The sequence below is a fragment of the Dipodomys ordii genome, unplaced genomic scaffold (assembly GCF_000151885.1).
Source record: "Dipodomys ordii isolate 6190 unplaced genomic scaffold, Dord_2.0 Scaffold81, whole genome shotgun sequence".
NCBI classification, from domain to species: Eukaryota; Metazoa; Chordata; class Mammalia; order Rodentia; family Heteromyidae; genus Dipodomys; species Dipodomys ordii.
In genome coordinates, this window is record NW_012267297.1 from 5,350,895 (window position 1) to 5,364,894 (window position 14,000).

General features: G+C 49.9%; 1 protein-coding gene across 1 annotated transcript; it reads right to left on the reverse strand.

The window, feature by feature from the left end:
* Positions 1 to 6,677: 6,677 nt before the first annotated feature.
* Positions 6,678 to 12,947, reverse strand: LOC105992265 (C-type lectin domain family 2 member D-like). Its single transcript, XM_013025093.1, has 5 exons — positions 12,894 to 12,947; positions 11,489 to 11,623; positions 9,514 to 9,683; positions 8,688 to 8,791; positions 6,678 to 7,344 (listed from the first exon to the last, which is right to left on the reverse strand). Exons 1-5 carry the CDS (start codon positions 12,925 to 12,927, stop codon positions 7,146 to 7,148), a joined length of 642 nt encoding a protein of 213 aa, XP_012880547.1. The 5' UTR covers positions 12,928 to 12,947; the 3' UTR covers positions 6,678 to 7,145.
* Positions 12,948 to 14,000: the final 1,053 nt, after the last annotated feature.

A 14,000-nucleotide genomic window follows, 5' to 3' on the forward strand; every position in this document is an offset into this window, starting at 1 on the left:
CTGAAGGAGAAAACCACATCTCTCCAAATGAACTCCAGGAAACGGAAACAAGAGGATTGTTTTCTTTGTTGCTGTTTTCATTTTTCCCCTTTCTATCTTGTTTGTTCACGTCTCTGCCCTTGGGAACGTGAAGGGGGGTCAGGCTCAGAAATGGGGGGACAAAGGTGTGTGCAACCATCTAAATCGAAGTCCTTGTGAAGAGGCCAGGGACCCGTGGCCCACGCCTCTCATCCCAGGTCCTGAGGAGGCTGAGCTCTGATCACGGTTCAAAGCCAGCCCGGGGAAGAAACATCTGTGAGACTCTTCTCTCCAGTGAACCGGCAAAAAGTGGAGCTGTGGCTCAAGCGTGCAGCACCAGACTGAGTGAAAAAGCTCAGCGCCAGTGCCCAGGCATGAGTTCAAGGCCCAGGACCACACACACGCACACACACACGTGCAACCTTCGGTCAGGACACACAGCTTTCGGGGCACCGGTAGCTCACGCCTGGAATCCCAGCTACTCAGGAGGCTGAGGCTGGAGGATCACAGTTCAAAGCCAGCCTGGGCAGGAAGGGTTGTGAGGCTCTTCTCTCTAATGAACATTCTCTCCCCCCCCCCCGCAAAAAAGTCACCCGTAGAGCTGTGGCTCGGGTGGTAGAGCACCAGCCAAGGAGGGAAAGCGTCAGATGCCGGGTTCGAGTCTCTGGTCTTGAACAAAATAAAGATGTAAATAAATGAAAGAAGTAGCCAGACCCATTCTCAATGTCGGGGCTGTGTGGGGGTGGTCCGCGTGACAGTGCACCTCCCTATCACCACACTCTGAAGCCTCCCATCCATGAATTACCCACGAATGGCTAATTACCCAGAATCCCCTTTTCTTGGCTCAGTTCCTTCCTGCCCTCTAGATTTCTCACCTTCCACCAGGCCAAGTCCAGATCCTCAACTGAAGCTCCTACGCCTCTTATCTTAACTGTGGTGGGTTTTGTCTCCGCTCCATCTCCTTTTCTCCCCTAATAACTTGTCCGCTCATGGCCGGCCACATCATGTAAGTGAGGGCCACAACTGCATTTGTTCACTCTTTGTCCCTCCATTTCTGTGCCCCCCAAACCTCCCAGAGACAGAGAAACCAACAAAGAAGATGACAAGAAAACAGCCAGACTCTGGTGGCTCATGCCTGGAGTCCCAGCTACTCAGGCGGCTGAGACCTAAGGATTATAGTTTAAATCCAGCCAGAGCCAGAAAGACCGAGAGACTCTGTGTGTGTGTGTGTGTGACTCTTACCTCCAATGAACCACCAGAAAATGGGAAGTGGCGTTATGGCTCATAATGGTAGAGTGCCAGCCTTGAGCACAATTGCTCTGGGACAGCGCCCAGGACCTGAGTTCAAGACCCAGAACTGACCAAGAAAATACAAAACAACAAACACCAGAAAGCAATAAGGTAGTCAGATGACTCCATGCGGGAGCCTATGTTTCTCGTTTAATAATTGGATGAGGGTGGGACCAGGTTGGGGGCAGGGGCGAAGACCATTTCTTCTAGAGCTGCTTCCTGCTGAGAATTGGCCAAGGGTGGGGACAGTGGACCAGATGATCCTCCTAGGAGCATCTGACTGACTGGTGAGAAGTCTCAAGACGTTGTTCATGCACCTGAATGGCACAACTAGTATGAGGCAAACATTTGCAATTAAGAAACCTGAGACAGGCCTGAGCCAGGGAGTAAGCCGCCGGAATCGGCCCCTTCCCCCTTCATTCTGTTGGCTAGTTTCCTCAAGTTTTCTGAGATGTTCGACTTGTTTCTTGATGGCGTAGCTACTGTGCATCAGCACATTTTTAATCTCCTCGCACCGCGGGTGGTGGAGTAAGAGTAACCAAGGCAGCGTGATTGTCCAGGATAGCAGTGCAATGTCAGAGGAGGTGTAGGTAATGCTTTTTGCTACTATGCATGCCAAATAGATAGGCTCTTACCACCAGTCCTGGTATCCCAAGCAAGAAAAAGGTGAGAGCAATGTGTAGCTCTCCTTCGGCACTAGACCACGTGTTGAGGCTGGAAGATCTCCAAGAGCTAGGCGGCTCAGGCAGCACCGGAGTTATGAAGCAGGGATATAATTAGGAGTATAACTCTCACAAGGAAAACACCAGCCGTTGGGTAAGAAAACAGGTCCCTTCGCATGTAAGGTGTGTTCATCGTTGGCACAAGTGAAATCGTCTCTCTTTAGTTCCACACAGTCATGGGTGCAACTTTGCATCTGGGCACGTGTTATTCTCTGGCATGATCCCCTGGGGCGTGGGTCGCACCAGGGCGTCTGCTGATTCTTCATGTGAAGGCTTTCCCCGGTTAGAGGAGCCAGCAGAGATGGTATTTATAGCTGCCTCGGGTTGGCACACCAGAAGCAGGCAGGGCCTCAGCATGTCTAGTTCCTGCCGAAGACAAAAGTTTGGAACAGGTGAAACCAGACGTTATAATGCACGTGGTCCTGCAAGGACTCCGAGAAAGAGGATTCTCCACACTGGTATTCTGGGTTGCCAATATCAGATTTGACAGGGCCAGCCCAAGAAGCAATGGGGTAGATGTTACTTGTTTGGGGTGGATAGGATGGCTGGTGATGTTGCTGCCCTTGATACCCTTATCACCTGGTGTTTCTGTGATGCCAGGGTGACTAGATGGATCCAAGTTGGCTTGTCTGGTCTGGTAGACTCAGGAGTGAGAAGGCTGGTTAGGCCGGTGGCACTCGATGTGCTAAGATGAATCTAGTGATGAGGCAGCCTTGGACCTGTACAGACAGGGTCCTTCCCAGGTGGATCTAACATCTCCAGCCCTTTGACATGGAAGACTCAGGGAGCTGCCAAGGCTAACAGCCCTGGGTCTAAGACATTATAGCTACAAATAGCAGGTTACTAGGCAAGAATGTTCCGTTGGAAGGTAGACAGCTATGGGCATTAGATGGACAAGCTTGTTTACATTTCCATTGACTTCCCAGCTCTGGTTAATTTTGAGAGGGCAAACACATCATCTCCTCTTACTCCTGTCCACAGTTCCTGGTTGTCAGGCCGGGCCTCATCCTGTGGTTTGCTCCTTGCTGGGATAAGTCATCCCCGTTGGCATTCATGGACTTTGAACTCAAGGTGTGGGCACGGTCCCTAAGCACTTCTGCTTGAGGCTAGCACCCTACCACTTTGAGTCACATGGCCACTTTTAGCATTTGGCTGGTTAATCTCTTGAACCATGCTTCCAGCATGATTTTTGGAAAGTGTTTGGATGGCATGTCTGGTGCCAACGAGCTGCCTGTCAGACCACAGGTGTGCCAGGGGGCACACCTCTCCCCTGTAGAGCCGCACCCCCCGCCCCAGGCCATCCTCCAGCGGCTTTAAGGAACCCAGATGCCCCCCCGCCCTAGGCATTGGGACTTGGGTGGGACTTTTATAATAAGGCAGGGAAAAGGAGAAGCCATTATTTTGAAGGGTCGACTCTTGGAGCCCGTGGATACAATTAATTCAGTTAGGAAACAGAGCAGCAAGGATAGAAACAACTGTGTGGGTCTGGCACAAGTCCAGGCCCCTGGGGTCCCAACTCTCAGGGTAAGGGGGGTGGCTAGCCCAGAGGTGATGGACAGCCTGGCGTCCGGGAAGCCGGGATGAGCAAATCCACCGCGATGAACCCAGTTCCAGGCCACGCGCCACCACCTCAAGAGGACATCAGACTCGGCCCGAGAACCACGCGGACATCCAGGAAAGGGGGAGCGAGAAGCCGGGGACCTGGGCGATCTGACTGCTTCATGTGGGGTTACCACGTATTCCGCTTACTGAAAGGAAAAACCTTTCTCCATGAAGGCTGTGATCTCATCTACATCGCTTTCGACCGTGTGACCCGACTATGAAGCCCAAGGAAAAACCAGCACTTGGAAAAGGCCTCAGGAGAGGAGTTAGAAAAGATGGCTTCCTTCCCAAGGCCAATGAGATTGTTAACTGTGTAGGCCGTGGGTCACATCATTCCTGTGTCCAGCCATGCGAAGAGGGAACTAATTGTCTTAACTGCCTAACCAGTGGCATCAGCCTCCAAAGAAGGTCTTTAACCAATATAGAGATATATTGGGAGGGCAACAGTCCATACACGCTAGATGCCACGGCCTTGCCGACCTCGCTCCATCACACCTGACCCAAAGCCTGCCAATGCGGGATAATGAAAACAAATGTGAATCCCCACAAGTTAGACCATCAGGGGTGTATGAGCAGAGGATCTGTTTTACAATTGGATGTATTTCTAAAAAAAGAAGAAAAAAGAGATGTTAAGTCTGGATTCTTGGGACATGAAGCAAAACTGCTCATTTCCTAAAGGTAACTCAGACTGTAGATAAAAAATGGGGCTGGGAAGGTGGCTCAGTGGTAGAGCGCTTGCCTTGCATGCCTGAGGCCCTGGGTTCGATTCCTCAGCACCACATAAGCAAAAAGAAAAAAGCCGGAAGTGGCGCTGTGGCTCAAGTGGTAGAGCACTAGCCTTGAGCTGAAGAGCTGAGGGACAGTGCCCAGGCCCAGAGTTCAGGCCCCACAACTGGACCCCCCAAAAAAAGTGGGCAGTTTAAACCTTCGGCCTAGAGCATTTAAATGCAAATAGTAACGTTACAAAAAGGGGTTAAAGTGGCTTTCCCCTTTGGGAAAATCTGAGACCAAAAAAAGTTTGAAAAATGAAATAGTCCTACAGGTTTATTTCAAAGTAGAAAAGATACATTAGGATCATTCCAGTTTGCCCTTCTAGTTCGTTCTTTTTTTTCTAACCGTTTCCAACTGTAACTTACTAAGTTCCAGGAAAGACCATGTGTATAAAACTACTTCCAATGATCATCTTTGCTGCTTTCAGTTTGTAAAAACTCGCTGATCTGAGAACTGCAGCTGGAAGCCAGCCAGGGCAGAGAAAAGTCCCTGTGAGATTGTCATCTCTAATCTGCCAGCAGAGTGCTCAAAAGCCAAGTTGCTTTGGGGCTCAAAGTGGCCAAGTGCTAGCCCTGACTGGAGAGCTGAGGGCCAGCGCTCAAACCCTGAGCTCAAGTCCAGCGACTGGCCAAGGAAAATGCCAAAGGTGCATTTATCCCAGCATGGAAAAAGGCACCCCGGGGACCCCAACAATGTTAAACCATCCAGAGGCAATTACAAGCAACTGTTTGGATGACAAAAATGGTGTCAGATCCTGAGTTACTTGAGCTTGGCCCTCCAAAAAAAACTGATCAGAGCCAGGAGGTCATGGAAAGATAGTTTGTAAGGATGCCTAATGCTCATGTCTGTCTTAACTGGGCAAAACCTGCCAGTCATCTGTGATAGTGAACAGTACAAGCTAAGGTCGTAAAATGTAAATGTAATTTAAACCCCCAACCCCCTGTATCTGCTCAAAGTCTTAATTGGCAGTAGCTTTTGAGCTGGCACCACCCACATAAATTCATCTATTAAAAAAAAAGCTTGTAGGGCTGAGATTATGTCCCTATTGAGATCCATCGAAAAGCCTACACAGGGAGGCATTTTGGGGGTCACTAGGTTTCTCTGCCAGCCAGAAAATGCTTTTATAGACCAGAGTGTTCAACAGGCCCAAGAAAAGGCCCTTACATTTGTTAAAAGTTAAATGTTGAATGAAAAACTCTGGCAAGTAATTGTTAGTCACTTGTTAACAAGTTATTGGTAAACTCTATATTGGTAAACTCTATCTCCTTGTTGCTTTAATTGGAAATAAAAAAGGGCTTTTGTAACAAAGACTCCTTTGCCACAGTTCAAAGCCATCCTAGCCACAAAGAATCCCTCGAAAACTCCATCTCCCAGCTAATTGGCATTGAGCCTGGCTGGAGGCCTGACTGGAGACTCACCTTCAAGTATCCAGCCGAAGGCTGCCCGTGGTATTGGGACTCTAAGTGGCAGATGACTCACCTTGAGCAGAAGCGCTCAGGGACAGTGCCCAGGCCTCGAGTCCAAACTGTAAATGCCAACTGGGACAAGCTATCCCAGCAATGGACACAGAGACACCGGCCAGGACAAAGCCAGTCACTTTCCACTTACCTTTGCAGAAGTAACCAGAACCAGGAGATGGAGAGAAATAGATGTTTGTCCATACCCGTCTACCTTCTAACTGGACAGAGGGTTACCAGTCTTGCCTTTGCTACCTGCTATTTGTATGTATAGCAGGCTTCTGACTGGTAATCCCAACCAGTGCATTCTGCTCTCCCTACCCAGTTACCCAAAAGACCCTAGACACCCCCTTCCAGCCCTCCTGGCCCCAAGTCCACTTATTCCTCCTTCCCCGTAAAGAACCATAACTGGGCTTCTACTCCAAATGGAACTTTCCCAGCCCATGGCCATTGTGTTTTTCTATGTCATTCATGGTAGTTCACACTTGAAAGCCTAGCTCCTCAGAGGGCTGAGGGTCGAAGATCAAAGCCAGGCTGGGCAGGAAAGGATGTGAGACTACAATCTCAAGTTAACCAGCAAAAAGCCAGAAGTAGAGCTATGGCTCGGGTAGTGAAGCACCAGCCTTGAGCTAAAAAAAATTTAAGGGAGAACACCCAGGTTTGAACCTTGAGTTCAAACCCCAGTACTGACATGTGTGTGTGCATGCACACACAATCACATATGTCACATCTATAACCTATGATATGGGAATTCAGTTGCAAGAAACAGACAAGCTACACCTGGAGAGGTGGAACTGGGAGTCTTTACTGCAGACCATAGAGGGGAAATACTCAAGGGCCAGCAAAGAAAACTAAATAGGGAAATACAAGCAGATCAGACCATTTAAGGAAAATCAAGGAAGAGCCTTCTCGGAAGCAAAGCTTTCCTGGAGCTAAATAGCAGGACATTTGCAATTCAAAGAATGGCCAGTCTCACCTCTGGGCTTCTCAGAGCGGGGTGAAAAGCTACCTCCACCCAGCAAGGCGCCAACATGGCTGTGGGAACAAGACCCAGTATTCTCATTTCCATGTGACATATGGTACACACACACACTCCCGCGTACGCTGTGTGCTTACATACATTCCATATAGAATGCGTATGATGCACACATGTGTATATGACAGTCATCTTGAATTCCAAGAATTGATGGGAAACAACAGCAAACACATTTCTGTATGAATGTCATACCCTTGCCTACATGTTAATATTCGTGTTATGTTCCCATGTATTTCCCACCAATGTATATTAATTTAATATATATTTTCCACACGGGGAGCAAGGCTGTATAGGATGCAGGCTGCACCCGTCCCCCGTTGCAGTGGGTTTACTCCTTGGAAGGGCCCAGGTTGATTTGCTGCAAATCCATTTTTTGTGGTGAAAAAGGGCAGGGTCCACTCCAGTTCGGTGCAGGTATGCGTATATTCCAAACCCAGTCACCTTAAGCCTGCAACAGAAGAGAGCCAGGAGATCCGCTGACTCTTATTAGATGTTGTCTGTGGGTGGGGAGGGGCGAGAGGGAAAGGTTTGTTGGCTCCCAGTAGTGTTTGCAGCTCAACACAAATAGAAAGCCAAGTGAATCTGCATGGCTTTGATGTTGCTCTAAAATGTAGCTTGCATAAACAACAACAAAACCAGAACCAACCTGCCTTACATTCTGTATATGGTGGGAAGTCTAGGTGTACTGCCAGATATTTTAAATAGGTGACCGCTTGCCCTTTTCTGTTCCACGCTGGTGCTCTACTGTTCCAACCATGCCTCCAGTCCAGCTTTTTTCCTATTTCCTTATTTTTACTTTCTTTTTTCTTTTGCCAGTCCTGAGGCTTGAACTCAGGGCCTGGGTGCTGTTCCTGAGCTTCTTTTGCTCAAGACTAGTGCTCTACCACTTGAGCCACGGCCCCCCACTTGTGACTTTTTCTGTGTATGTGGTACTGAGGAATTGAACCCAGGGCTTCATGCATGCTAGGCAAGCGTTCTACCACTGAGCCACCTTCCCTGCCCAATTTTTATTCTTACCTTTAAGCAGTTGTATAGAGGAGCTGCTATTTAAGAAAGCTATTCATCCAAGTCCTCCACCTCTCCCCTCCCCTCCCTTAATTTTGTAGGCTATACATTGGATTCTTGTATTTCTCCCCTCTTCTCTTCAGTCCGACATTTTTGCTGGTGAATTGGAGATGAAGAGTCTTCAGACTTGGTCTTCCCTGTGACTGTCAGACCAAGCTGTGTAGTTAGGATGACAAGGGTGAGCCACTGGCGCCCAGCTGTGATGTAGATTATTGTGTTTTTCGAGATGTCTACACATCAGTATTGTCTGTAAGGAACTAATGCGATGCCCTCTTGGCACTCTGGAAATCAGATGGTACGAAGACCAGCGAGCATCATGCTTGGGGAGATTAAACATATTAAATTGCTGAGCAGTGGTAGCACCTATAATCCCAGCTACTCAGGAGGCTAAGATCTAGGAACGTGGGTCAAAGCCAGCCCAGGCAGGAAAATCCATGTGTCTCTTATCTCCAATGAGCCATCAAAAAGCTAGAAGCGGAGCTGTGACTCAAGTGGTAGAGCGCCAGCCTTGAACACAAAAGCTTAGGGACAGGGCCCAGCCCCTGAGTTCAAGACCTAGGACCAGCATAATGAAGGATGGATTAAGTTATTTGATGATGATTTTCGCCATCATCCTCCCTCTGCGGCCATTTTGGTACTGGTCACAGAGATTCCAAGAACAGGGCAGGGTTGAGGGAGGTGTGATCTTACCTGGCTCAGATGTGAGAATGGTAAAGCACAACTTACCAGTCAGGGGGTAGAGTTCCGTCCACCCAGCGCCACATGCATCCTGGCTCCCGCCTCAGGCCAATCCAGTACTGAGAAAAATGTGCATGCGACTGGAGGAAGTTCTGGAATGATGGATTCATAGCCACACTTTCAGAAGGAGTATTCACGCAGCAAGTCCTGGGCTGCGCTTGGTCCCCTCCGTTCCACTCCACCGAATCTCAGACCTGGAAAGCTCTCAGTGTTCGTGCGCTCCCAGGAGAGTTCTCGGATGGGACGTATCACCTCTGCTATTTCTGCAATCCTTTTTGGAGTTTTTTTTTCTCCTCTTTCTGTTTTTTATTGTTTTGGTGCCCATCCTGGGGCTTGGACTCAGAACCTAGGCTCTGTCCCTGAGCTTTTGTGCTCTCCTATTTGAGCCACAGCCTCCCTTCTGGCTTTTTGATGATTAATCAGAGATAAGAGTGTCACAGACATTCCTGCCCAGGCTGGTTCTGAATTACGATCCTCTCAGATCTCAGCCTCCCCAGTAGCTGGGATTACGGCACCATGCATTCAGAGCCGTATTGTTCGGAAGTATCTCCACTCAATTGAAAAGTCAAACGAGCCGGGTGCTGGTGGCTCACACCTGTAATCCCAGCTACTGAGGAAGATGAGATTTGGTTTGATCTAGGTTTGAAGGCAACCTGGGCAGGAAACTATGGGAGACCCCTATCTCCAAGAAAGCACACAAAACAGAAGCCAGAAGTGGAGGTGTGGCTCAAGTGTTAGAGCACCAAAGCTCAGGGACAGCGCTCAGGCTCTGAGTTCAAGCCCCAGCACAGACACCAAGAAGAAAACGACTTACCAGTGTTAGGAGGCTGTCGAAGACCGCGAGGGTGGCTCCCTTGGAGACACAGAACCTCTGGCTTTCTTCCCAGCTGGCTGTTTTGTCAGAGAAGTAGAAGCATTCTCCCAGGTGTCTGATCCACTTGTCCGGGCATAGGAAAGAGACTGTGAGAGACTTCTCGTTTAGCACTACACAGGACGGAAACAAAGACCGAAAGTCCTGAATATTCTCTATCCAATTGGAAAGGTCGATTCGTTCTGTTGAACAAGATCCCTCTCCGCTCCAGCCCAGGCTCTACACCCTTTTATTTCTATTTTTCCAAGGAAGGACAGTTCCTAAATAATTGTCTTCTTTTTTTTTCTTCCTTCTTCTCAATCCTCCTCCTCCTCTTCTTCATGATTAAGTTGGAAGAAAAACAACAGTTTCCTATCAGACACTCATGCCAATGTTGTGTCTCTCCCCTCAGCGCTGTACAGAAACACACTGTGATTCCAGCCCCTTTCCATAGGTCAGCTGCACAGAATTACCCACCGGGGCCATGCTCTTCCATTACAACATAGCTGTCAGTACACACCCTGTGCTGAGCATTGCTTATGGATAACGTATCATCTATAACATATAGATGTCTATCATTCATCTGTCTCTGTTTCCCTCCACATCTGTTATCTTTCTGCCTATTTATCTATCTATTGCTATTTGTCTGCCTTCTATTTGTCTATCTATCTGAGACAGATACAGAGGGAGAGAGAATCCTGAACCTCATAATGATATTTCTTCTAGTAACAGACCGCATGCAGCACTGTGGTTCCTTGGGAGTCTTTTTTTTTTTCTTTTAGTGCTGGTTCTGGGGCTTGAGCTCAGGGCTTGGGCACTGTCCCTAAACCTTTTCACTCAAGGTTGGCAATCTACCGCTTGACCCACAGTTCTACTTCTGGCTTTTTGGTGGTTCATTGGCGAGTCTCAGACTTTTCCTGCCTGAGCTGGCTTCAAACCCTCATCCTCAGATCTCAGCCTCCTGAGTAGCTGGTATTACAGGCGTGAGCGGCCTGGTGCTCAGGGAGATGACATCCCAGTTACTACGGCCCTGGATCTCCTCCAGAATCCACGTCTGAGTGCGCACTCTACACAACTAGGACTTTTAGACCCCTCAAGGCTGTCCCCACATCAGTAACGAAATTCACTTCTCAGGCTGCATGTCTATTAATAAGAAACATGACAGCACCTAATTAGTTCCAGCTAGACAACGGTCACGCGCCTATTCTTCTCAAGGGTGACTTCGTTTTTCTTCTCAAAATGCTGGTCTGGAAGTCGCTATGTGTTCTTGCCAGCCTCAAATACACTCTCCTGCTCCACAGCCTGCAGGATGTTGGATTACAGGTGTGCCTCACGGTGCCCGGCATTCAAGTGCGGGATTTTTCGTTTTGGTTCTGGCTAGGTCTTTAGCTGATTGTGTTACAGACTGTTCTAACCTAAGCACTGGCATTGTTTACTCATTCGTGGATTGTTATCTTTTAAGGCACTGTGCAGATGGGGTGCAGATTCAGCATGCCAGTTCATGAGTTCTGAGCATTTGACCATTGTCTCCCCTGTTATCCTTCTCATATTAACATTTATTAAAAAGGAACATCCTGTTTTTATGACAAAGTACAAAACAATTCATCCCTACCTCGGACATTTCCCCTTTCCCCAGTCTGTATCAAATCAGGTGTTTATTTATATATTTATTTTTTTGGTGTCTGTCCTGGGGCTTGAACTCAGGGTCTGGGTGCTGTCTCTTGAGCTTTTACACTCAAGGCTGGGACTCTACTGCTTGAGCCACAGCTCCACCTCTGGATTGTTCTGAGCAGTTCATTGGAGATCAGAGTCTCACAGACTTTCCCTGCCAGGCAGACTTTGAACCTCGATTCTCAGATCTCAGCCTCCCAAGGAGCTGGGATGATCAGCGTGGGCCACTGCTCGGGTGCTTGCCAAATCTCATTGTTTTACAACTCACCTATTAAAGGTATGGCCACTCCCACTGTCACTATAAACACCAGAGAGAAGACAAGCAAGATGATTTTCTGGACACGAGTCTTCTTTCTGTTCTCGTTGGGGTCATCTTCAGAATTCCCCAGGGTCTCAAGCTCACCTTGAATGAAAAGTTGGATGAGATGCTATTTCCTATAAAAAGATAATGCATCGCCATGACTAGTGTGTGTAGAGTGTGGCAAAAAAGGGCAGAGATCAACACTCAATTCCAAACTAATATTTCCCCATGGTTAAGCATGATAAAAAGTGCACAGTGTTTGTTCATTGAGAAGATAAGACACGGTGTAAAGTCTAGACGGATCCTGTTTTAAAGACATATTATAAAGTCTTCTCATGAAGGTTTACCTGGTTGAAGTGTGGGCCAGTGGCTCACGCCTGTCATCCCAGCCACTCAGGAGGCTGAGATAGGAGGATCGCAGTTTGAAACCACCCCAGGCAGGAAAACCCATGGAACTCTTATTTCCAATGAACCAGCAAAAAGTTGGAAATGGAGATGTGGCTCACGTGGTAAAGCACCAGCCTTGAATGAAAAAGCTCAAGGGCAGCACCCAGGCTTAAGGGTTCAAGACCCAGGACCAACATAAAACAAGAAAAAGAAAAACAAAGAAATTACAAAAAAGTTACTTCAGCATGGCACTGGTGTAACATAGAAAAATAGAAATCTCACAAACCCTCATGCAGATAGGGGACTTGGCCAAAGAGACAAAAAAAGAGTCAAAGATACAAAATAAATACCATGTGGATAAACGGTACTGGGAAAACTGAGTATCTATATACAAAAGCTATAATTTTTTTTTTGGTCAGTTCTGGATCTTGAACTCAGGGCCTGGGCACTGTCTCTGAGCTTCTCTTCCTCAAGGCTAGTGCTTTACCACCTGAGCCACAGCACCACCTCTGGCTTTTTCTGTGTATGTGGTGCCGAGGAATCGAACCCAGGACTTCATGCATGCTAGGCGAGCGCTCTGAGCCACCTGCCCAGCCTTCCCTGAGCCTTTTCACTCAAGGCTGGTGCTCTACTGCTTGAACCACAGCTCCACTTCTGGTTTTTGAGTGGTTCACTGGAGATCAGAGTCTCACAGACATTCCTGCCCGGGCTGGCTTTGAACCAGGATCCTCAGACCTCAGCCTCCTGAGTAGCTGGGATGACAGGCGTGAGCCACGGGTGCTTGGCTTTTTTTCCTTTTACATTACCTGTACAGAGCTGCCCAAAAATGGCAGAAAGAAAAATCTAAGCACACCACGGCTCTCGTGAGAACTTCCCTTTGCCTTGGGGCTGAAGGCATTTGGGTGGAGAGAGAGGAGAGCAGGCCCGATCGTTTCAGGAAAGGTCTGGGGCCTTCTGGAAGGGCATTGGCCGCTGTCTGGCTCACCTGAAGTCTGGGTGCCCACGGAGATCATCAGCATCGCCTGTGTCCCAGCCTCTCTCCTGCTGAAAGACACAGGAGAAGGAGGCAACAGTGAGCCCACCAAGAAGCCAAGCAGATCGGGAGTGGCACACGTGTGTGTGTGTGTGTGTAAGCCACTGTGCAGCAGATACAGCTTCAACAATGAGGATGAGCGTGAAGGAGGGGGAGGAGGGGGGGAAGTGGGGGGAGGAGGAGGGGGAGGGAAGGAGAGGGAGGAGAGGGAGGAGGAGAGGGAGGAGAGGAAAGAGGAGGAGGAGGAGGGGGAAGAGAAGGAGGAGGGGGAAGAGGAGGAAGATTTTGATTGTTCCAGTTTTGTGATCACAAAATTCACTAAGGATCTAAGAGTGTGAATTCCACCGGCCCCTCCCGCCCCCCTCCTCCCCCTCCCTGTCTCTGCCAGCCCCGGGTCTTGAACCCGGGCCCTGGTGCTCGGCCGCAGCTCCCCTCTGGCTGTGCTCACTGGAGGGGCTCTCCCGGGCTTCCCTCCACCCCATCCTCCGTCTCAGCCCCCGGGGTGGGAACCGGCCCCAGGGGAGGCTGGAAGGAGCTCGAGATGGCGCCAGGCCTGGGTTCTCCCGTCCCGCGCTCTCTCCGTCCCCGCCCCCCGCGCGCTCCCCGGCCCCCCGCGCTCTCCCCGGCCCCCCGCGCTCTCCCCGGCCCCCCGCGCTCCCCCCGGCCCCCCGCGCTCTCCCCGGCCTCCCGCGCTCACCCTGGCTCCATGCACGCGCTCTCCATAGCTCCCCAGGACAGAGGAAGCCTTGGCTCGGGCTATTTATCGCTTCCAACGGGGGGCGTGGCGGGGGCGTGGCCGGGGAGGGGCCTGGCTGTGGAAGGCCAGGGCAGAAGGGGCGTGGTCGGAGGGGGTGAGAGGGGGATGTGACCGGCCGGACAGGGGGCGTGGCCGGGGCGAGGGGGCGTGGCTGGGGAGGGGCCTGGCCTTTTGGAAGGCCGCGGCCAGGGTGGAAGGGGCGTGGCCGGGGCGTGTCCCGGGCGGGCGTGGTCGGGGCAAGGGGCTCCCTTTCCCCGGGAGCTCACCGCCCCTTCCTTCCTCCCTCCCTCCCTCCCTCTCTC